This window comes from Xenopus laevis, chromosome 5L (assembly GCF_017654675.1).
Source record: "Xenopus laevis strain J_2021 chromosome 5L, Xenopus_laevis_v10.1, whole genome shotgun sequence".
NCBI classification, from domain to species: domain Eukaryota; kingdom Metazoa; phylum Chordata; class Amphibia; order Anura; family Pipidae; genus Xenopus; species Xenopus laevis.
In genome coordinates, this window is record NC_054379.1 from 54500856 (window position 1) to 54524696 (window position 23841).

The following is a 23841-nucleotide window of genomic DNA, read 5'->3' on the forward strand; positions in this document are numbered from 1 at the left end:
CAACAGTTGTAAGTGGTGTTTGTAGAACTAGGCTGGAAGCCCGTCTGGGCCGGGGGCCTTGCCTGTGGGGGAAGCTTTCACTGCCTCTTCCACCTCCTCAATTGTTATGGGCGCTTCCAAGAGTCTCTGGCTGTTGTCAGAGAGGTATGGCAGCTGAGCGGCTCCCAAATATGTGAGAATGTCCTCATCAGTTTGCACTGATTTGGATGAATATAAGTCTTGGTAAAACTGTTTGAAAGCATCTAAGACACGGCGGGGGTGCGTAATCAAGGTGTCAGTGGCATCTCTGATAAGGGGAATCGTGGCCGTGGGTCTGTCTTCCCTGGCTAGCATTGCTAGGAGTTTCCCCGCCTTGTCCCCAGTCTCAAAAACCGTGTATTGCTGTCTAAGTATGTAAACCTGTGCACGTTCTATGGAGGCTAATGAAAGGAGAGGGGCTTCCTGGAGCCGCTTATTCCTCGTCTCTTCAGTGGGATCCCCTAAGTAGGCCTGCTCTTTTTCTGCGGTCTCTGCTTCTAGTGAGTCTGTCTTTTGAACAGAGATTTTTTGGCCTTGCTAATCCCTGAAATATAGGCTTCCCGTGTTGTGGCCTTAAAGGCATCCCATACAGTGAAAAGATCTGCTGTGTCAGGGTTTATTTGCCAGTATTGAAAGACTGCGGGGTGTACTATGGCTTCCACAGTTGTGTGTCCCACCCAGTGAGGGGAAGCCTCCATATCCTATCGGGCGGATCTGGGTGCAATCTAAGGGGCAAATTCACTAAGATGCGAAGTTGCGCCAGGCGCAACTTCGCCGCACTTCGCCAGGTGTAGTTTCGCCAGGGCTCCGCAAATTCACTAAAATCCGAAGTTGTGCACAGGGGTAGCGTAAGGTTGCGAAGTTGCGCTAGCGTTGATTCGCTATATAAAGCAAAGTTACGCTAGCGAAGGCTAATTTGCATACGGCGCGAAATTCAAATTTCAATGGAGGAACACGTATCTGCACTACAAATGCCTAGAAAACCTTCAAATCAGCAAATAAAAATTTTATTTTGCCCTACACATGTGCCCACTGTCTAGGTAAGTTGCCATGAGTCTGGAAATGTAGGGGGGAGGAAGGGGAGCCCCAAAAAATTTTCGATCTTTTTCAATCTATCAGCCATCATGTAGAAAACACGCCAGCGTTTTTTTGGGACGCTAAGGAAGTAGTGATTTGTGTCAGTAGTTGGTTGTCGGCTGCAGGGGGAAGATAGATGGAGGCTAACGTAAGGAGGAGCCCATTAATCTGCACTATGACATAGCGTCCGTTGGGGTCCTGCTTGACTTGCATTACCTGGAAGTTTCGTTTTTTGTGGACTAGGATAGCCACCCCCCTTGAGTAAGTCGAGTATGTGGACTGAAAGGTTCTGCCTACCCATGCCCGTTTTAGTCTCCTGCAAAAGGAGTATATCAGGTTTATACCTCTTAATAAAGTCAAAAACAAGGGTACGTTTCAGTTTGTCACCTAACCCTCTAACGTTCCAGCTACTGATCTTTAGGTCCGCCATGTGTGTGGTGAATATATGGTTGGAGCCGCTCAGTCCCATTCCCCTGCCTGGAGTTCGGCCCTCCCCTCAAGAGTGCATAGAAAGGAAAGAGTTGAAAGAGAAGGGAAAAAGAGTAGAAAGAGAAACATGTAGTAATAGACATTTCAAAGGACATAAAATATTACAGGGACACGTATCAAAACAGTCGAGATTATCCCGTGTCCTGTGAGTCCCAATCTTCTTGGCTTCTTCCAAGAATCCCCCCACCCTGACCCTTCTGGAACACGAAGAGTCCCGATACCCTAAACTGACTGCCTAAGCGGGAGGCACCCCGTAATTATCTGGAAAGTTAGTTCGTAACTTAATAACAGTGAACGGCTAGAGCCAAATATTTAACTTTACCCTTCTGGAAATAGGTTTCATTGGCGCTTGGATTGCCTTGTGGTGGCCGCCTAGGCCGATGTCTGCATCTAGGGAATTTACCGTGCCACGCCATGGTGACGGTCTTAGCGCTTGTCGAGCCACAGCCCCACCTCCTCAGGGTCTGTGAAAAACCGGACCTGCTGGCCATCAACGACCCGGAGCCTGCTAGGGTACATCATACTGTATTTGATGCCTTTGCCACGGAGCCTCTTCTTGACATCCTGGAACGTGCGGCGTTGCCGTTGGACTTCTGCAGAGAAGTCAGGGTAAAATTGTAGAGTGGCGTTGAGGTACTTTACTTCCCCTTTCTTCCGCGCTGCCAGCAGGATGGCGTCTCTGTTGCGGTAGTTCAATAGGTGTAGGATGAAAGGCCTGGGCGTAGCCCCTGGAACTTGCCTCGTGGGGATCCTATGGGCCCGTTCCACCGGGTAGGCCGTAGACAGGGCAATCGGTGCCAGGAGCTCTTTAAGCAGTTGTTCAGTGAAGTCAGCCGGGCTTAGGCCTTCTGGCAGGCCTATGATGCGCACGTTGTTGCGACGCGTTCTATTTTCTGGAAGGGGAGCCCCAAAAAATTTTCGATCTTTTTCAATCTATCAGCCATCATGTAGAAAACACGCCAGCGTTTTTTTGGGACGCTAAGGAAGTAGTGATTTGTGTCAGTAGTTGGTTGTCGGCTGCAGGGGGAAGATAGATGGAGGCTAACGTAAGGAGGAGCCCATTAATCTGCACTATGACATAGCGTCCGTTGGGGTCCTGCTTGACTTGCATTACCTGGAAGTTTCGTTTTTTGTGGACTAGGATAGCCACCCCCCTTGAGTAAGTCGAGTATGTGGACTGAAAGGTTCTGCCTACCCATGCCCGTTTTAGTCTCCTGCAAAAGGAGTATATCAGGTTTATACCTCTTAATAAAGTCAAAAACAAGGGTACGTTTCAGTTTGTCACCTAACCCTCTAACGTTCCAGCTACTGATCTTTAGGTCCGCCATGTGTGTGGTGAATATATGGTTGAATAGCCACCCCCCTTTTCTTGACATCCTGGAACGTGCGGCGTTGCCGTTGGACTTCTGCAGAGAAGTCAGGGTAAAATTGTAGAGTGGCGTTGAGGTACTTTACTTCCCCTTTCTTCCGCGCTGCCAGCAGGATGGCGTCTCTGTTGCGGTAGTTCAATAGGTGTAGGATGAAAGGCCTGGGCGTAGCCCCTGGAACTTGCCTCGTGGGGATCCTATGGGCCCGTTCCACCGGGTAGGCCGTAGACAGGGCAATCGGTGCCAGGAGCTCTTTAAGCAGTTGTTCAGTGAAGTCAGCCGGGCTTAGGCCTTCTGGCAGGCCTATGATGCGCACGTTGTTGCGACGCGTTCTATTTTCTGGAAGGGGAGCCCCAAAAAATTTTCGATCTTTTTCAATCTGCTCTCTGCGATAGCAGCTTAACTTGATGCTGCAGCTTAACTTGGTGCTACAGCTCCGCAATGGCCGGCTGTTGCTGGCGCAGGGTGTCTTCTGCCTCACTGATGCGGTGTTCAGTCTCTGTCACCCGGCTACGAATTTTGGCCATGTCGGCCCAGAACAGAGCAATCTCCGTTTGGATCTCAACACGCAGATCATCCATCTTGGCCGATATCGCTGTCTGGGATTCTTTAATGGCCCCCAGCAGCATGCTGGATTCAGGCGAGATATCGGCTGGCCGGTCCGGGTCTGTGCCGGATGGATCAGACATACCTGCGTGTGTGTCTGTGCTGGTGCAGGCCGCGCGTCTCGACAAGATGGCGTCGCCCCGGTGGTGTTGCTTAGGGGCAGTATGGAGGGACCTTGAGTGGCGGTTGCGGCTGCGGGCACTCATATGACTGTCCTGGTAATAGCTTCCAGGGTCTGGAGGGTGAGATGCAGCTCTAGGATGTGTCAGGGTAGTCAGTCAGGATGGTTTCCACGCGGAGCTCTAGCCGAACACGTCTTCCCGCTCACCCTACATAGCCACGCCCCCACACACCTCTTTCGTTTTTGGTGTTACTGTACAAAAGGGAAAATGAACAGTACACTGAAATGGTAGAAAGTATAGAGAAGAGGGTAGATAAAGGAGGAACAAAGTACAACATCCTATCACTACTTTAGCAATCTGGTAAATAAGGAGTAAAAGGAATAGACAAGTGTTATTGTGGCTTCTCTCACTTCTGGGTCTGCTGATTCCCCAGCCATGTTATGAAATGAAGCACTAGCAATGAAACTGACAGAAATATAGAGATATATAAGAATCCCTGTGCAAAAATTCTAAATGTTGATTTTGTTGTCCCTGACAATCATGACAGTATTTTAAAAATGTTGCAAAGCATTTTTTCATATTATAGTATTCCATAAAACTTAAATTTGCACATCCCAACTATTTAAAATGTGGTACTGAGCATTATCTGCCATCTCACTGTTTAAATTGAGATAACTACACTTTAAATTTAGCCTGCTAATTTTACACTGTAATCGAACATCAGAAGGGTAGATTGTAGTGCATTATAGGTTTTCTGAGTGCATTTTGCCTGAACTGATAATTGCACAGAAAACATAGCTGCTCGCACTGGGAGCTTGAAAAAAAAAAAAAAAAATACTGATACCCTCAACTGGAGTATGAGCTATATTAGCCTGCACCTTTGGTTGGGTTTAGTATTTTAGGTTAGGTGTCTTTTTAAGAGTATGTTGGCGTTTTCTGGAAATTCTAATACCCCCAACTGGAGTATGAGCAATATTAGCCTGCACCTTTGGTTGGGTTTAATATTTTAGGTTAGGTGTATTTTTAAGAGTATGTTGGTGTTTTCTGGAAATTCTAATACAGTAATATTTGGCTAAGCAACTGTTTATTCATCCCCATTATGCCACGGTATAGGAATAATGTCATACTGAATAGTCTTGGTAAACGAGTTGATGCATAATGATATGGTTTATAGCTATATGCACTGGCACAAGCAACCTTAAAGAAACAGTAACATCAAAAAAATTAATGTTTAAAAGTAATAAAAATATAATGCAGTGTTGCTCTGCACTGATAAAACTGCTATGTTTGCTTTTAGAAACACTATCTGTAGAAATAAGTCAAATCAACTGGACTTGCTATGTTTTTTCTTGAAGACATTTCAGAAATTGAGTAAACCAGGTGAATAACTGGTGAAAAGTCTTCAAGAAGAAACATAGCAAGTCCAGTTGATTTGATTTATTTCTACAGAAATACCATGACCTGGATGAATGAGAATCTTCACAAACATACTTTAGCAACACTACTATTGGTTATATAAATAAGCTGCTGTGTAGCAATTAGGGCAGCCATTCCAAGGAGAAAAGGCTCAGGTTACACAGTAGATAGCAGATAAGCTCTGTAGAACATAATGGTGTTATCTGTTATCCACTATTTAACCTGTGCCATATAGCCTTTTTTCAATTTCCTCCATGTGGTACCTAATGTGGTATGTTAATACTTAAATGCCTATATTCTGTTTCTGGCTTGTTTAGTTGGCCATCTCATTTTCCTATTGGTCCACATAACTTGCTGGTATCTTTTAACATTGAGAATATGGCACAAGTGGAGGGGAATGGAAAAAAATCTAGAATGTTTAAAAAAAATATATATATAATAAAATTATATTAATTTAAACTAAAAGTAACAGTGTCCAGAGACACTGCATGCTGGACATTTCCCATCTCAGAGAAATATTATGTTGGCATTGATTGTTTAGATATTCTGAACAAAATAAAATTAACATAAAATATAAAATAATATACTGGGAACGGCAAGCTGTCCCATGATGGGAAGGGGGAGGAGGGGAAAAAGTGGATCTCTAGTAAAGGGAAGCAATAACCATGATGCTGCAACCTCAGGGAAAGTAGAAAAGAACTTTAAATGGACAAAGATAGTTGATATGGTGTTAAAGTAAAACAATCCTGTAAGTCAACCAAGGTATATAGACTTTATTGTATTATAATTGTTGTGTAAGTTCAGTTATTGTTGGTCAGGGAAAAGTCTTGTCTTGCTTTGTGATATTTTGTTGTATTTACCAAAATAAAAAAATCTTCTGTTGTGGAATGTTGTGGCGATATTGTAACTGTTGCAGAGACAGCTAAACATTCAGCAATATATTTTATGCAGTTTATGTTGTTCCCACCATTTGAAGGTCCCTCTAGATATCCCTGGGGGAAAATGTAGGTTAACTATAAAGCATTCCTATGTTTTATGCGGGGAGGTTAGCTCATATGGAAAACTAGTCATGTGCCATATCTTAAGGGAATGTAGTATAATAACAGTTAGCTCCTATTAGGGAGGAGTGTGTTTAAACCATAATACATTACTGTTCTTCAGGGTGTCCTGTTCAATTGTAACCCACAGCGGGGCCTATTTTTGAAAATTTGTCAGTCAGTCAAAACCTCAAACAGATATTGGTGAGAATTCATAGGGTTTATTATGGTTAATGGTATATAGTCTGCATATAAAACATATTTATTATCATTACTTTTACACCTATTATGTGATCTTCTAGCAGCAGCAAGTAGATCAATGGACAGGGTACCACTACTGTGTGTTTATATAAAGATCAAAGGACTAAAAGCTCCAATGTAAGGTATCTGTGCTCTTAGAGAATCATACAGAGCTAATGAGGAAAGACATAGTCATATTAAAAAGTTTGGAAACCCCTCTTAATTCTTTGGAGTTTTTTTTATCATTGGGTGAGCTTTCAAAGTAGCAACTTCCTTTTAATATGTAACATGCCTTATGGAAACAGTATGATGGAACCTCCACCAAATTCGACAGTAGGTAGCAGGTGTTTTTCTTGGAATGCGGTGTTCTTCTTCTGCCATGCAAAGCCCTTTTTTGTTATGATCAAATAACTCAATTTTTGTCTCATCAGTCCAAAGCACTTTGTTCCAAAATGATTGTGACTTGTCTACTGTATATGAGCTTCTGCATATAGCAAGATCCTCTGTTTTTGGCATAGTGGGTTTCTTTCTCATCACCCTGCCATACAGATGTTCTTTGTGCAAATTGTGCTGAATTGTAGAACGATGTACAGATACACCATCTGCAGCAAGATGTTGTTACAGGTCTTTGGAGATGATCTTTGGGTTGTCTGTAACCATTCTCACAATCCTCCGCATATGCCGCTCCTGTATTTTTCTTGGCCTGCCAGACCTTGGTTTTACAGCAACTGTGCCTGTGGCCTTCAATTTCCTGATTAAATTTTTTAAAGTTGAAAATTACACTTTAAACCTCTGAGATAGCTTTTTGTAGCCTTCGATGATACTGAACAATCGTTTAGTTTCAGTAACTTTTTATCTTTGAATAAAACCTGATTGATAGCATAAGGTACATTCCTGATCTATTTGCAGGATTTGCAGTCAAGGTGCTATCTTTAGTCCTAATTTGAGAAAATGGAAATAATAGAATTTAATTTGAGAGACCGCAAGTCAGCATATGGGGCAGATTTATCAAAATATGAAATTAGAGCTCACCACAGGAAGATTCACCCCACTTTCTATTCATTACTTCTATTCATTGAATGGTGAACTCTAACTTTCACTCACTGATAAACATGTTTCAAAAAATCCCAACAAACGAATAGAAAGTGGGCAAATGCGGTGAGCTCTGATCTCATATTTTGATAATTCTGCCCTATAGTGTTTTCTTTTGTTTGCCTTCTGGAAATATATTTGCTTAGCCCACTGCATTCCCTTTTTTCCTGTCAATAGTAACTTAATTTGAGCTTTGAGTTTGAGTTCTCTGTTTCTCTATATGTCACCTAAGGGAAGTATTAATCATTATCAGATTTATATTCATTTTGTAAATGTTGTAACTGACCGTTTAGATTTCTGGTTTCTTGTACCGAGACAATCTGCATGACACATACATGCTTTATGAGCAGACCACAGAAAAGGGCTATTGATTTCCAGGGTGTTATTGGTGACAAAGTATTGTTTTTCCCATTTTCCTTATCTGTGAATTCAACAAGACTTATTCATCTAGCCGCCATTGGTGCAATACGGGTTTATTGACTTATTGATTGACCAGCCATTCATAATATTATCATTGCGTGATCTGGCCATGTACAATATGTGAAACTCAACTGGAGAATCTGTGTTTGAATTTTTTTTTACTAAAATCATATTGATTCTTAAATGCCAGTTGTGTGGGGGAGGGAGAAGTTAAATCCTTCTTAAAGGCATGGCACTCCCTCCATGTATCCACCAAAGAATATTCATCTAAAAGGTCTAAAAAAATAAACAAGTTCCACATGACAGTCTGGGGTGTGATGTGCCTGTAATTGTTTGATCTGGAAGGTTTTAACCAGAACAGTGGTCATTTATACAAATATAAAACTGCAAGATGATACAGTTATCCATTCATAGAATCTAAGTAAAACAAAGCAAGAGGAAAATAATTAGGCTTACACCTCTTTCATATTTTGATGCATACAAAGGGAAATTAAAATGCAGTGTTTTAAAGCCTGTCATTTTTTTGTCACTTTTTTTCTAGGTGGGACATTGAGGATTTATGCTGACAGTTTAAAACCAAATATACCATACAAAACAATTTTGTTATCCACTAATGATACAGCAGATTTTGCTGTTATAGAAGCTTTGGAAAAATATGGAATGGAAAAAGAAAACCCTAAGGAATACTGCATAGCTAAGGTAGGTGTTAAACTGACAGTTACAAGTAATAATGTTTTTATATAATAATTATGTTTGTTGAGATTTTAAGAAATTCCAGGAGCATTATCATTCTATGCTATATTGTTAAACACTTTCTCAGCTATACTAAAATTACTGCAGCTGAGATAGTAATGTCACTTTATTGATATAAATATCTAGGACATATCTTAGAGGAACTATAGCGAAAATTTAATATTAGCTTCAGCATACTGAACTTTCTAAATATAATCAATTTAAAATTCTGCGCTGTTTCTGAAATAAAGTTTATCTTCAGTGTTCCTCTCTCAGCATCTGTTTCTCCTTATTCTGTCTTTATTCAGGAGTTGGGTGTCCGATGAATGGTCCAATATATCTTATAGGGGGGCTCCTTTTGCCTAGAAGCCTTAAAGTTAAATCTGTTTTACCCACATATGATAATCCGCATGGACATGTAATTAAATAAATTACATGTGTTGTTACAAGTTATGTGGTGACGAATCTTATATCTATGTCCTGTATGTGGGTGGACAAAGCTCATCCCTGGGGTCATATGATGGCAAGAAAGGCAAATGAACAGAGGTGTGGGGTGTGTGTACCTTAAGTCAACTAGAAAATCATAAACCATTAAATAAACACAGCAGAGTGGTTTTGCTTCCAATAAGGTTTGATTAAATATTCTTTTGGATCAAGTACAGTTTTATTGTGTGTGTTTGTTAACTTTATATCATACTAGAAAATAACCACATTTCTCAAATATTATTCATTCCCTGTTTTTGTAGGTCGTATTGCCACCTGGAGCTCAGCATTCAGACAAAGGCATGAAAGAATTTATTCTAGATGATGAAGAATGTCCTCTTCACATATTTCGAGATTGGCCAAGTGAGAAAGGTACATATAAGAAACCAATGGCACTGTATGTCAAGCTTGTGCTTAAAGGAACAGTTCAGTGTGAAAATAAAAACTGTGTAAATAGATAGGCTGTGCAAAATAAAAAAATTTCTAATATAGTTAGTTATCTAAATATGTAATTTGTAAAGGCTGGAGTGACTGGATGTCTAACATAATAGCCAGACCACTACTTCCTGCTTTTTTAGCTCTATAACTCTGAGTTAGTCAGCCACTTCAAGGGGGGCCACATGGTACATTTCTGTTCAGTGAGTTTGCAATTGATCCTCAACATTCAGCTCAGATTCAAAAGCAACAGATATGACCCATGTGGCCCCCCCTCAAGTCTCTGATTGGTTACTGCCTGGTAACCAGGGTAACCAGTCAGTGTAATCCAAGAGAGCTGAAAAGTAGTGTTCTGGCTATTATGTTGCACACCCATTCACTCTAGCCATTATACATTACATTTTGCCTAACTAACTATAGTAGAAGTATTTCTTTATTTTGCACAGCCTACCTATTTACCCAGCTTTAATTTTTACACAGAACAATTCCTTTAATAGACCAGCAGCAAGCACTCTTGGTAGAATAATAAATGGTGTATTCAATAAATTGGGTGCACCCTCAACTTAATGCACACACATCCATATACTTTATATACATACGAGAAATAAATAAAATAATGTTTTTTACCTCTCAAATCGTTTTCATAATTGCCATGAGTTTTTCAGCCAGAATTTAGTGCAAGAATTAGAAGCTTAACTGCAAGTAGAAGCTGCAAACTGTTAGTGGTACAGCTTGGCAGTGCTGGGGACATAAGATAAACCAGTATTTCAGGCGACTTCGGAATACGAATTGCCTCGTGTGCCATGCCGCAGGTGACTTTACATTATAGACGGTGCAAGACAGAGGGAAGGTGTTCGGGCAGATTGCTCGCCGCAAAGACGAGGCGATTAGTCGTCAGGCAACTAAATCTCCCCGAATCGCCCAGTGTGCCCCTACCCTAAAGAAAGATCTTTAGTTGAGCCATATTGGAAGTTGCTGCAGCAGTATGCATTAGCAGAAGAGTGCATGCAGGAAACCTGTTATATATTTTTGTTATGTTTTTTTAGGATGTTGGTTAGTTTTTTCTTTTTCCGTAGGTGAACTTGTGTTCCAGTTGAAAAGACGGCCAACAGATAGTCTTCTAAAGCAAAACCGGAAGCATGAAAGCAAATCAGGAAAAAGCAAGGACCGAACCGACCACTATTCTTTATCACTTTCTACTGATAAACTGCCTTACTTGGTAGAATTAAGTGCAGGTATGAAACTGCAGCAGACCTCATCTTTTTGGGAATAAGAAAGTTCCATGCAATGCAGCTCTCTTTTGAATTCACAAATATCTGTTTGAGAGGCACTATAATATGCCAGAAAAAAAGTCCAGGGGGTTGCAGCCTGAAGGACATTTCTAGTACAATTTGAAACAAATGGTAATTAGCTGTTCTAGGTTCTAGCACAATTCACACGGGGAGGCACATTTATCAAGGGTCGAATTTTGAATTCATGTGAGTTTATTAAACTCGCATAAATTCGAAATTAGACTAGTCGAAATGTATTAACGAAATCCAGTTAATAAAACTTGGACGAATTTAAACAACCCGAAAACTCGAATCGATTCGAATTCAGGTTTTCTTTTCTGAAAAAAACTTGAATGTCGGGAAGGTTGCAGACATCTCCAAATTGATCCCTGGACCTCTCCCATAGATTTAAACAGTAATTTGGCAGGTTTTAGGTGGCGAATAGTCAAATTCGAATTCTTAAAGGGCCAGAGTATGATAAATCTCAAAAGTCGAATTCAAATTTTTTAACAAAAATACTCGAATCAAGTTTGGATAACTCCCTAGTCGAATATGAGAGTTTTGACATTAAAAAAATTTAAGGTCAAAATCTGCCCCATGGAAGTAGTGTATTGAACACATCTCAATTTTCCTAATTTTTTTTTTTCTTCCAATGCTAAATTGTGCATATCAAAAAACATTTATTTTTAAATTATAAATCACTAAACTTGTTGTGATATAGAAGGTGCCATGAGTACTTGTAGGAACTAAAGTATGTCCTAAAAATTCCTATTGTAGGAAGTGTCACATAAGGCAACTCCAGTCTTCCAGGACACTTCAGTAGGACATGTATCCCTTTGATTACCATATCTACTACCACACTGGTTTTCCATAGAGGAAGCATCTACAGCTTTTTGTTATATAATGAAATATATATATTTCATTGTACTTTGTCTTGTAAAACACTTAAGAGCATTATTTTCTCTGAATTTAAGATGGATCGGACTCTAGAGATAAGCCCAAGCTCTATCGTTTACAACCAAGTGTCACAGAAGTTGGAACTGAAAAATTTCAGGATAATTCCATACAAGTAAGATAGCTGTTTAATCTCTCTTTTTGTATCAGCAACACTTGACTTTTTTTTTAAAGTGGACCTGTCACTCGGACACAAAAATCTGTATAATAAAAGTCCTTTTCAAATTTAACAGGAAATCCAATTTTTATTTTTTATTAAAGCATTCATAGCTGTTTTAAGCTCGTTTAAAAATCTCAGCTGTCAATCAAATATTGTCTGCCCCTCCTCTATGCCTAGGCATGAAGGCGGGGCAAGAAATTACTTTCACTTTCCTTTCAGAACTTCCTAGATGTCACTGCTCTCCACACATTCCACAGTTCTGAAGGAAACAAGATTCAAATAATTTATATAGTGTAATTAAAGTTCATTTTACTTGACTAATAGGATTTTGAATAATTGTTTTTTGTGACGGGTCTCAAAACGGGATCTTTAAGATCAACATCTTACTCTCAAACAGTGTGTTCGGTTATAGTTATACCTTAAAGGGACTGATTTGAAGGAAGTATTGTCATTTTAAACATCGTACAGTGCAGGGTTTGTCCTGCTATACATAATCTGTAGTTCTGTTCACTTCTCTGTGGATTTTTTTGTTAAGCCTTTTTTATTGACGGGAAACTGTTGTTCTAGGAGCCATGCTGCAGGCAGGATCAAATGATGAGACAGCATGACATATATAATAGCAGTTTCTGTATTTATAATGGAATGCTCTAACTTGCAGAAGTTTATTAATGTATGCTTTGTGATTGGTTTTTCTGCCTGTCCCATCCTTACAATATGAGGTCCCTAGCACATGCATATTGCACAGGTAGCGTATATAGACAACAGAAGGTTTCAAGATGTGCATGGTGTTTTTGTTATAGTGCAGAAAATATTACATGAAATGTTCAGTCTTTAAATAATGCTGTGTGTTAGTTGAGAGGCAGTAACATTATCCCAGTAGCTGTATTTAGCTCCACTGCTTTCTTACAATGAGCAGATGTACCTAGAATGTTTAATGAAGGGAAGTGCCTCCAGAGTATAAAGAATTAAAATGGGACTGCAACACAATTTGTATGTTGAATACTTTAGCATTCTTTTTGGCAAATTCCATATTTTATGAATGTACCTTTTTTTCCACAATGCATTTAAAGTGCACCGCCACATGTAGAGAATATTAAATCTATCATATGAATTGCCTTGCAGCCTCTGTTTTCTAGGTGTCCAGCTTTAAAGGTATACTTTCTTTAGGTCTAAGCCACAGCTGCAAGAGGCAGAACTGTCAAGGAATTTAGAGCAAAGTGTATGATTTATGCTCAGCCCAAACCTCACCCTCTGCACTCCCTGTTCCTAACCCTTCCACCCCTTGCCTGAGTACTTAGTCAGGGTGTTTTTTTTTTTCTACAGTGCTCTGTATAGTCAGGGGATTGGGGGGTGAGCCATATTTGTATTTTCACTCCCATAAGTGACAACAGGAGGACAAGTTACACTGTTATTTTAACCCTAAATGTGCATTTGACATGCTTTAAGTTGTATGAAAAAGTAATAATACCTAAGAAAATCTAAAGCCTTATTGTTAATATTGTGATTTCTAAGTAATAGTAATAATAATTCTAAGTAATAATTGAGTGCTGGCGTTCTGTTTCTGATATAGTGGGAAGTGTAGTCTTATGTGCCCAAACAAAAGCCCTGTCAGCTGTCACTCTTCCATCGAACCATACAAATTAAAACCTTTATTTTGCAGTTGTTTGGCCCAGGAATACAACTTCACCACTGTGACCTAAATAATATGGATGGAGTAGTCACAGTTACTCCAAGAAGCATTGATGCTGATACCTATGTGGATGGTCATCATATCTCAGAGACTACTATGCTGCACAGTGGAGTGAAGGTTCAATTTGGTTCTTCACATGTGTTCAAATTTGTTGACCCTAACCTTGATCACTTGCTGGGTAAAAGGGTTTCTGATACTGGGCAAATTGGTAAAAACCAAAGGACCAAACAAGGGTGAGTGGAAATTTGTACCTTGCTTTGTTTAGCTCATATTTAATAAAATAATAATACATTGAGACTATTCTAAGGTGAAATTTGCTTTATGGACAAGAATAGTCTCATGTTCAATGTTCCCTCTTGTGTGCTCGCGTATGCGCACGCAAATTTTGAGGCCAACACAGACAACAAATTGTGTTAAGTGCAAAGAATTTTGTGAATTTTGTGTAAAAACACCACATTTTGCATTTATTCTGACCTGTGCACAGTTTTTAAAAATGTGCACACAAATTTAAAATGTGCACACAAAAGAATTTTTTTGCATACATAGCTGAGAGGGAACATAATACTTAAAGGACCAGTACCAAAAATGGAACATTAGTATATATGTCAACAATAAGAATTGACAAATTATTTCTATCCTGTGTATGCAAGATGTTTTTTTGAAGCTGAGTTTTTATTGTTTTATGTTTGCTGCTTCATTTCCTGTGTTCAGCGAAGTTTTATCTGCTGTGTAAACAAACACGTGCTCGGTTTCTTGTGTTTAGTTGAGCATTAACACAAAGGAAAACCTACCAGCACATTAAACAATATAATAAACAAATATTTTGCTTTTTAAAAATAAGGAAATTCCAAGGGGTCACAAGTCAATTGATGTTATATATAAATGCTTTGAAGAGGTTGTTCAACTTCCAAATACTTTTTTTTTCAGTTCTGTTGTTTTCAGATTCTCTACCAGAAATAAAAACTTTTTTTTGCTTTCCATGTTTTATTTCGAACGTTTTCCCAGAATTAGGGTAGGACTACACGGACGTTTGCATCGCGATCCGATGTGCCGCTACAAGTCGCTTGCGACATAAATAAGGTAAGAGATAGAAATGTCAGATGAAGCAGCGTCTGCATCCGACAGTCGTGTTGTTTTGGATCAATGCTGCGACTTTATCCAACATTTCTATCTCTTACCTTATTTCTGTCGCATGCGACTTGTCACAGCGCGTCGTGTATATATTTAATATAATACGTTTGTCTGGCATTTCAGTGTGGCAGCTCAGTAATCCCAAATGCAGAATATGAAAAGTTACAATTAGCGACATTAGTTGATACATTTCTCAGCAGCATCTGTGGGATGTTGGCATCTATTGTATCAATTATAACAGCTGTAATGAAACACAGGATTTCTGCTCAGCAGGGCCAAAGATAAGAAATATATCAACTTACGTATGAATTAGATAATAAATGTAGCAATTTACATATAAATTAACAGTATACAGGGTTGGTGACCCCTCTCCCAGAGCTGCTTTAGAAAGACATAAGATGGTGAAAAATGAAACCACACTTCAATATAAGCAAAGCTGTAATAAATAGAAAGGGACTGAAAAAAGTCTCTATTTCTGGTGAACTTTCTGAAACAACTAAACTGAAGAAGGATTTGGAAAGTGAACAACTCCTTTAAAGGGATCCTGTCATCGGAAAACATGTTTTTTTTTAAACGCATCAGTTAATAGTGCTACTCCAGCAGAATTCTGCTCTTAAATATATTTCTCAAAAGAGCAAACAGATTTTTTTATATTCAATTTTGAAATCTGACATGGGGCTAAACATTTTGTCAATTTCCCAGCTGCCCCTGGTCATGTGACTTGTGCCTGCACTTTAGGAGAGAAATGCTTTCTGGCAGGCTGCTGTTTTTCCTTTTCAATGTAACTGAATGTGTCTCAGTGGGACATGGATTTTTACTATTGGGTGTTGTTCTTAGATCTACCAGGCAGCTGTTATCTTGTGTTAGGGAGATATTATCTGGTTACCTTCCCATTGTTCTTTTGAGAAATGGATTTCAGAATTATGCTGGAGCAGCACTACAATCTTGGTGTCCTATCCCCCACTCTGTGGCATTTGTTGCAGAACAGTAGCATGCTCCTGACTGCCAGAAAGCTAGAGACAGAACATTAAGTGGCCTCACTTGGTGGCCTCCAAGTTGAAAAAGTTGTGGGGCAAAAAAGTAAAATTAACTAGTATGTTATAAGAATGCTTTCTTATGAATATAAAAAATAAATGCCCTTGGTACCTATTGTACAAATAATTTGTTTTAAAGGAGAACTAAACCCACCCTCCTCTGCCCCCCTCCCCTGCACCCTCCCTGCAACATCTATTATTTTGAAAAGTCCACCTGTGTGCTGACGAGCCATAAATCTGTAGAGTTGTTCAGGGGAGTTCAAAGGTGCCATTTTACCCTGTCTTCGGATACTCATTTGTCATTTTTCAGATATGGATCGTGCAGGAACATGCACAGTCGAAACTAATTCAGTATATAGGTTCAACTGTGCATGCTGATCTGTGACGAAACAAAGGATCAGAAAGCAGGGAAAGATGGCACCTTTTGAATTCCATTGCTCTGCTCTGCAGATTTTTGGCAGGTTAGCACACAGGGAAACTATTCAACAGAATAAATATTGTGTTGTGAAAGCTTGGAGTGGAGGATGGTGGGATAGAGTTTAGTTTTTGTTTACAGGAAAAAATTTGATTTTCAAAGCTAAGTGATTAATACCACACATTATGAATAACACTAGAGTTGAGACAACGTAGCAAATGAAAATCTTTTTAACATGTTATTAGAATGGATGTATGAGACCATATTTTGGGACAAATTCAGAAAGTACAGAGCAGAATAAAATACCATCAAAAACTTTTCCCATGTAAATCTACTGTAAGCTTTCGAGGTAATTCTGAGTTCAGACGAGGACTTAGTCCTGTTATATAGAGCGATGACAGGACACACTATTGGGTGTAGTTGAGTTCATAAGGTGTAATGAGTAAGATAATTATTACATTAGCTAAAACATTGTAAAAAAGAACTTGAGAATTAAACACCCATCCCATTTAAACCTGTGTTAAATAAGTGGAAATATTTGATGAACTCATTGGGCTGCATGGTTATGACCTTAGATTCTCTTCTACCCACCCTACTCCACATTTGTGTTGGTGCTTAATCTAATGGTCCACTTACAGGGTAATAAAAGGTCAAGAAATTCCCCACATCCTATAGCCCATGACAGCTAATCAGATTTGTTTTCAAACAGCAACAATGGTGATTGTTTGCTGTGAATGACTAATGCAAACGGCTCAACTAGTGTAGTTATGCTGCTGAAATCACAGATATCACCACTGCCTACATTTGAAGAAAACTATTTAAACAAATCTTTTGCCATTCATGGCAATGGTAGGCAACACACATGATGGCAAGTTTTTTTTTTTTCTGTCAGTGGAGCAAATGTCACTTGTGCCCTTAGCCTTAGGTGATTGCTTTTCTTTGTCATGCAGTAGTTTTCAGCTTTTTTGTAATTGTACTGAAAAGCTAAAATTAGAATGCCTCATTGAAATAGAACTAATTCCAGAGGAGAAACTTCCGGATTCTATGAATTTATGCCCTGAGTTAGATTTGGCAGCCGGTGGTATAGGCCAAATTGATTTACTGATTAACTAAACTGAGCCACGTATTTATTTGAAAGGATGGTGTATGTTAATTATTTTTTTTTAAATTCAATAAAAGGCTTATGCTGTTCATTTGTTTATGTATTTTTCTCCAGTGATCTCATAGAGCAGTGCTGTCCAAGTTCTGTGGTACCGAGGGCCAAAATTTCACTGGCCTATGTGGTGGAGGGCCGATAATGGAAGTCAGTGTTGGCCACTCCCCCTGTTAAACCACACCCACTGTAAACCACACCCATATTACCACAATAACGTTTAAGATCATATCCACATTAACGGGGGTAGCATACCAAAAAACCAAATGGTTGGTGCTCACTGCTGGGAAATCCTTCATCACTCATATGTGAAAAATTGAAGTTACATCCCACAGGTAGGGTAGGGCAAGCAGCACTCGGCAAGCAGAGAATGACACACACAGGGAGGCAGGGCCAGGCCAAGGTATTTTTGCACCCTAGGCAAAGGCTTCAATCAGTGCCCCCCCACCCAGTCCTGCATTACCATTTCCCACCTTACCAGTCATATAGCCCCCTGTACCTGTGCCAGCACCTATCATATTGCCTCCATTTGTACCTATACCAATGGCAGTCAATCCCTCAGATTGCCCCCAGGCCCCAATCTGTACCTGTGCCAGCATAAGCCAAAACATCCATCATATTTTTACCCCCAATCTGTACCTATGCCAGCGGCAACCAAAAGAATCCATCATATTGCCCCAATTTGCATCTGTTCCAGCAGTAGCCAAAAATCCATCATATTGCCCTCAAACATCTGTGTACCTGTGCCAGCAACCACCATATTGCCCCATGTTCCTGAGCCGGCAGCAGCCAATCCCTTATATTGCCCCCAATCTGTACCTGTGCCAGCATCAGCCAAAAAATACACACTAATGCCTCCATATATGTACTTGTGCCAGCAGCAGCCAAATATCCATCATATCATCTGTTTACCTGTGCAAGTAGCAGCCAAGATATTGCCCACAAATATGTACCTGTGCCAGCAGCTGCCAAATGGGAGCTGGGGAGTGATTCTGTCTGGAACAGGGGGTTTATAAAGTTGAAAAACTATTAAAGGCCAAGCAAATCAGGGTTTAAAAAAGAAAGAAATTAAATTCCCCTTAAAAGTGTGCCCAGCCCATGATTGCGCCCTAGGTGGGAGCCTACTCTGCCTGCCCCTAGTTCCAGCCCTGCAGGGAGGGAAGGCAGAACAGAGCAGGAGACAAGTAAAGCTATCAGTCTAATAAGTACTACATACAGTGACACAGTGCTGGTGCCCTATTAGCATTTTGTATAAGGTGTGAACAATGTGGCAGTTTCAGTCTGGGTCTCAGGTGTGAACAGTACAGGCCTTTAGTATGTGAACAATAGAGGTGTCACAAGTGTGAACAATACAGGGGGGGGGGTCACAGGTGTGATACAGGGGATTAGAGTCTGAATTTGAGGTTTAAACAATGCAGGGTGTAGTTTATCTCTACAGTGATACCTTTTAAATCTTACCTATGGTAAGCAGACACAGCATCTGGGGGGCCATTAGTGGATTAGCTATTGGTAAAAATTATTTTACTTACACGTAAGAGTAACATGTTGGAGTAGATCTTTCTAAACATTTTTACATTACCTGTTTTAGGTTGCAAGAAACTACTTTTGGCCTTGAAGGTGATGTTCTTGGCGATGTCACGTTGCCAGCAAATAAGGTATATATATTTTTTTTTTTATTTATTTTTTTATTACTTTTATAATACACAAGAGCCATGAATGTTCTGTTCATTATATCCTCATAAATGGTGCTTAGTGATGTCATTGGTTATAATTGGAGCTTAGTCATCTCTGTCACATGACTCACTGAAACTTGTGTATTATAATAAATAAAGATGTGTGTGTTGTAAGCCGGCACATTAGGTACTTTCACATCATTCATGTTTTGAACACTCTTTATTGTTTATTTGTTTCTCTGCCTTGTCTTTTTTGCCCAAAAAGTTTTTTTTCTTTTGATGTAACGTTATTCACACCCACACAGATGCACTATGACATCATGACCTTCCCCTTCCCGTCATTTTGTGTTTAAATGTTTGATTGCTAGTTGTGTTATGCACTTTGAGAAAGGCTAGAGTGCTAGCCGAAACGTTAGCGGTTTTTTGCTGAATAAACACCAATATCTTTTTCCACATAAGACCTGTGCTTGCCTATTTTTGTATGTATGTATGTATGTATGTGTATGTGTATATATATATATATATATATATATATATATATATATATATATATATATATATATATATATATATATATATATATATATATATATATATATATATATATATATATATATATATATATATATATTATATTTTTTTTTTTATATATATATATAAATATAAATATATACACATTTAAACTGTTGCATTTGTATTTCACATTTTTTTCTGTTACCTTTGTTTAAATAAAGACCAGCTAATAGCTTGAGTGGATGCTAGACTGATAGCACTGGTGTAGACCTAAAAACATGAACAAATATATTGTTTTCTATACCCACAAACAAATGTTCTTGGCATACCATATGTCTGCAAGTATTATCTCATGCCAGTTTCTGGCTCTTCATCACAGTAGAACAGAGACTGCCTTCCTGTAACAATAATATTGATTTCAGAACTTTTCTTTACATTTTCTAGATGGTCAGTAAACTGGACAATGAGAGAACACCAAGTATGACTGAGAGAGGAATGGTAAAACCAATAATAAGAATGGACAAGCAACAAGATCAACGTGTGCAAAATGGCAGGTAAAAAAATGAATTGAGTATTGTTTGCAATACTAGAAGTTTTGTTTGTAACATTAGACTGTTCCTTGGAAGAAAATATTTGCAGCTGCTGCTGAACATGCAGTAGGAAAAAAGATACATATCAGTGAAATTCCTTTTTTAACTTTTTATTTTTCTAATGGCAACTTTTTATACTTTAGATCTCAAGATTCACAAGGACCAGAAAATGTGTTGCCTGCAAGTATTGAATTTAGGGAAAATTGTAAGTCCTTTATTTAGAATTTTTTTTTAAATAGTAAGTAATAAGAAGAAAAATACTGGGGCTCTCGGTAATTCTTACCAAATGTTTTTTTAGGCCAGTATACCCTGTTTAATTATTTAAAATTGTAAAAGATTTGAATCCCTTCAGAATGAATATTTAGCCTACAGATAATCTATCTCATATTAATTAACCTATTAAAGAATCTTACCATTTTGGTATATACAAATATAAATATTTTCCTTTTACATATTTTGCTATGAGCCATCATTTTGTGATAGTCTTTGTGCTCCCTCGGAGATCACCTGACCGGAAATAATACAATAATAACAGGAGAAAGTGTGAGAGTAAAAGAAAGGAATCAATACTGGAAAATTGCTTATATTGGCACAATTATTAAAAGTGAAGTAGACAATTTTTGCCAAGTAGACAATTATTAAAAGGACTTCAGTCATGGTGATCTCCACCATTTTTTTTTAATCCATTCCATTGCCTTGATACCCATAATGCATGCATAATACACATGAAGTTAACTTGAAACAATATTATGCATTGTAACATCATTGCTATAGGGTTTACATGATTCTGAATGCCCTTCAAAAAAACCCAAAAAAAACAGAACACGTTGGGGTGATGAATGTCATATCACTTGTTTCTAAGAATATTTTACTTAAAGGACACCTGTTGGTTGAAAATGGGTGAAATCAAAGCTGCCAGCTAATCAAAACCACACTCTGGCTGGGTGTAACCGTAGATTTTTTTATTAAATTGCACCTGCTAGCAATAGGACAACTCTCACCGGGAGCTAACAGTAGTTGTGCAGAGAACATGCACATTATGAGCTTCTGAAATCACGGGCATTCACATAATCAGCAAGTTGCGGCACTCACTTATTATGTGCATGTTTGTGCCGCAATGTGGTTGCTCGAACCGGGAGCTACCTCCTGGTGCGGGGCTGTCCTAGCACTGGGTGGGGGGCAATTTAAGAAAAAAAAAACTGTTACCCCCAACCCGGAGTGCGGGCTGTATTCGCACACACCTGGTTGTGGAAAATATTTACTGATTTCCAATATTTATTGATTTTAATTTATTGTTTTTAAGGTTCACATGAGTAAGAATGCATTATCATACCGGCCATCATGCTAATAAGCAGTCATTTTATAATGTATTGCCATATTCTCATAAAAATGTAAACTTCACTTTTTTTACTGTTGTGTTTTTTAACCTTCTCAGCTGAAGATGCCTTTTTGTCTGCCATTATTAACTATACAAACAGTTCAACTGTGCATTTCAAGCTTTCACCAACATATGTGCTGTACATGACCTGTCGGTATGTATTATCCAACAAGTACAGACCAGATTCAAATGCTGCTGAGCGTACACACAAGGTTATTGCTGTTGTGAACAAGATGGTGGGAATGATGGAAAGTGTAATCCAGGTAAGCTTTCACCCATAACACTGTTATGTGTCTCAATAAATTTTCTGATATTGTGAAAGCAGTTTTGGTGGTATAGGTCTGTCTTGAGACCAAGCATAATGTAAATAAGATATATTTGTAAACCCCTCCACTATTTAATATGAACCATATTACTAACCAGGGGGGGGGGCATAAATAGCGCATTGTGTTTCCATATAAATATATATATAGAGAGAGTTTGCTTGATGCAAAGTTAAGTGCTACAGTTATTTTGATGGATTATTTGCATTTTGTGCTCCTCTATGATGGTGCTTTTTTCAGTTCCCTATGCATTCTGGCATGCATTATAGCAACCCTTCTATCCCACAGTTGCAGAGCCCCAGTATATTTGTGTGACATGAGAAGATTTAAAAAATTAGCCTTGTGTACACCTACTTAGTAGTGATGTGCAGGATGGCCCACGGGTTTGGGGCGAGTTCTCCACAATGTCCTCAGGCCTTGTTTTTCTCCACTTCCTCCTCTGTGCGTGACTTTTTATATACTCCCTTCTGTGACATCACAGGGGCGGGTGTGGGTAAATAAAGAGGGTCTTGTGCTTGGCTAGGGTAGAGCGAGGGTGTTGTCAGATCAGGTTAGGGCCAGGTGTGGGTTGAATTTTAGTGCAATCTACTAAGTGGAAGTTGGCCAGGCTTCTACATAACATAATCTATTTTAGGCTAATTATGTGTTTTGTTGAAAATTTAAGCAGCAGAAACTGAAAAAAGAACTAAAGCTCAACAAAGATTCTACAAATGTTAAATCATTTTACAACCCATGAGCAGCGAAAAAATGTGCCCTTTGTATCTCCCCAGTTTTTCTTTTTGCTCATTCACAGTACATGTTCTGGACTGATGTCAGTTACTTGAGCATAGGGGCCAACTAACAATATACAGTGTATATACAATATAAAATGAACATCACACATAACGGATTTGCTCGAACACAGTTTCAAATACCTTCGATACCTTTATATAATTACAAGCCTTACAAATCCTTGCTCCACATTTGTTAGTACCTGTATTAGTGAGCCAATTTGGTTTTCTATGTTCTCGTCTTTCAGGGAGCATACTAGGAGATATATGGCTTGCAATTGTTTTACTTTTCCTATACGTAAACCATGGCTTTTCAATATTTAGTAAAGGATCCGCACTGATCACATGCCAGTGGAGCAAGGATTTGTAAGGCTTGTAATTATATAAAGGTATCGAAGAGCTTCAGGAGTTCAGCTACTGGCAAAGAATATGAGTGTAAATCCTATATAAACTGTAAAACTAATAATGTGATATATTTGGCAACGTGTATATGTGGATGTCAGTATGTAGGTAGAACCATGCGGAGAATGAAGGATAGGATTTTGGAACATATAGCATGTGTAGGGAGAAAGGATGTTTCATCTGCTATAGCAGAACATATCTTAATCAAACACAACGGTAATGATAGATGTATATCCTTCCAAGGCATAGAACATGTCAGACTAGATAAAAGAAAGGGGGATTTGGAGAAACTAATTAATAAAAGAGAAACATGGTGGATGTTTGCTTTGGAGACTGAAAAACCAGTTGGTTTAAATAAAGATTGGGAGATCAGATATTATATTGAATAGAATAGTTCATTGAAATCATAATAAGCGAAATAAGGCATTCTTTAAGCAAACACCCACTAAGTGTTTTTGAACTATCCCCTAAAGAGTGAAAATAACATACATGGAAACAAAAAGAGTTCTTTTAATAACCTATGATGTTTTTAAAAATCTTAATGGTTATATGAATATATATGTAAAGATAGATGCAAATTTGGTCTATATACGTTTAATACATCTTTAAGAAACACATTGTGTAAATTGTTTGCTACCAGATTTGCTATAAAGTTGTGTCTCTTTGAAAATCTGTAACACTCTGAGGAAGTGCCATAGGGCATGAAACGCGTCAGTGGTGATAGTCATGCACTGTACCTAAGCTAACAAATTTTAATGGAACTAATAAAGTAACATAATTTTTAATTTGAAACTGTGTTCGAGCAAATCCGTTATGTGTGATGTAGATGAGAGTTCCTAGGTTAGGAACC

General features: G+C 38.7%; 1 protein-coding gene across 16 annotated transcripts in view; it reads left to right on the top strand.

Moving 5' to 3' along the window:
- afdn.L (afadin, adherens junction formation factor L homeolog) overlaps positions 1–23841 on the top strand; it is a 97323-nt gene that overhangs the window by 32099 nt on the left and 41383 nt on the right. For 15 of the 16 annotated variants that reach the window (XM_041562297.1, XM_041562288.1, XM_041562289.1 and 12 more), the window contains exons 6-14: positions 8426–8583; positions 9363–9471; positions 10611–10769; positions 11780–11874; positions 13580–13842; positions 18931–18997; positions 19973–20082; positions 20262–20323; positions 21554–21759. In XM_041562297.1, coding sequence (XP_041418231.1) covers positions 8426–8583; positions 9363–9471; positions 10611–10769; positions 11780–11874; positions 13580–13842; positions 18931–18997; positions 19973–20082; positions 20262–20323; positions 21554–21759 — 1229 coding nt within the window. 16 annotated transcript variants of the gene reach the window in all.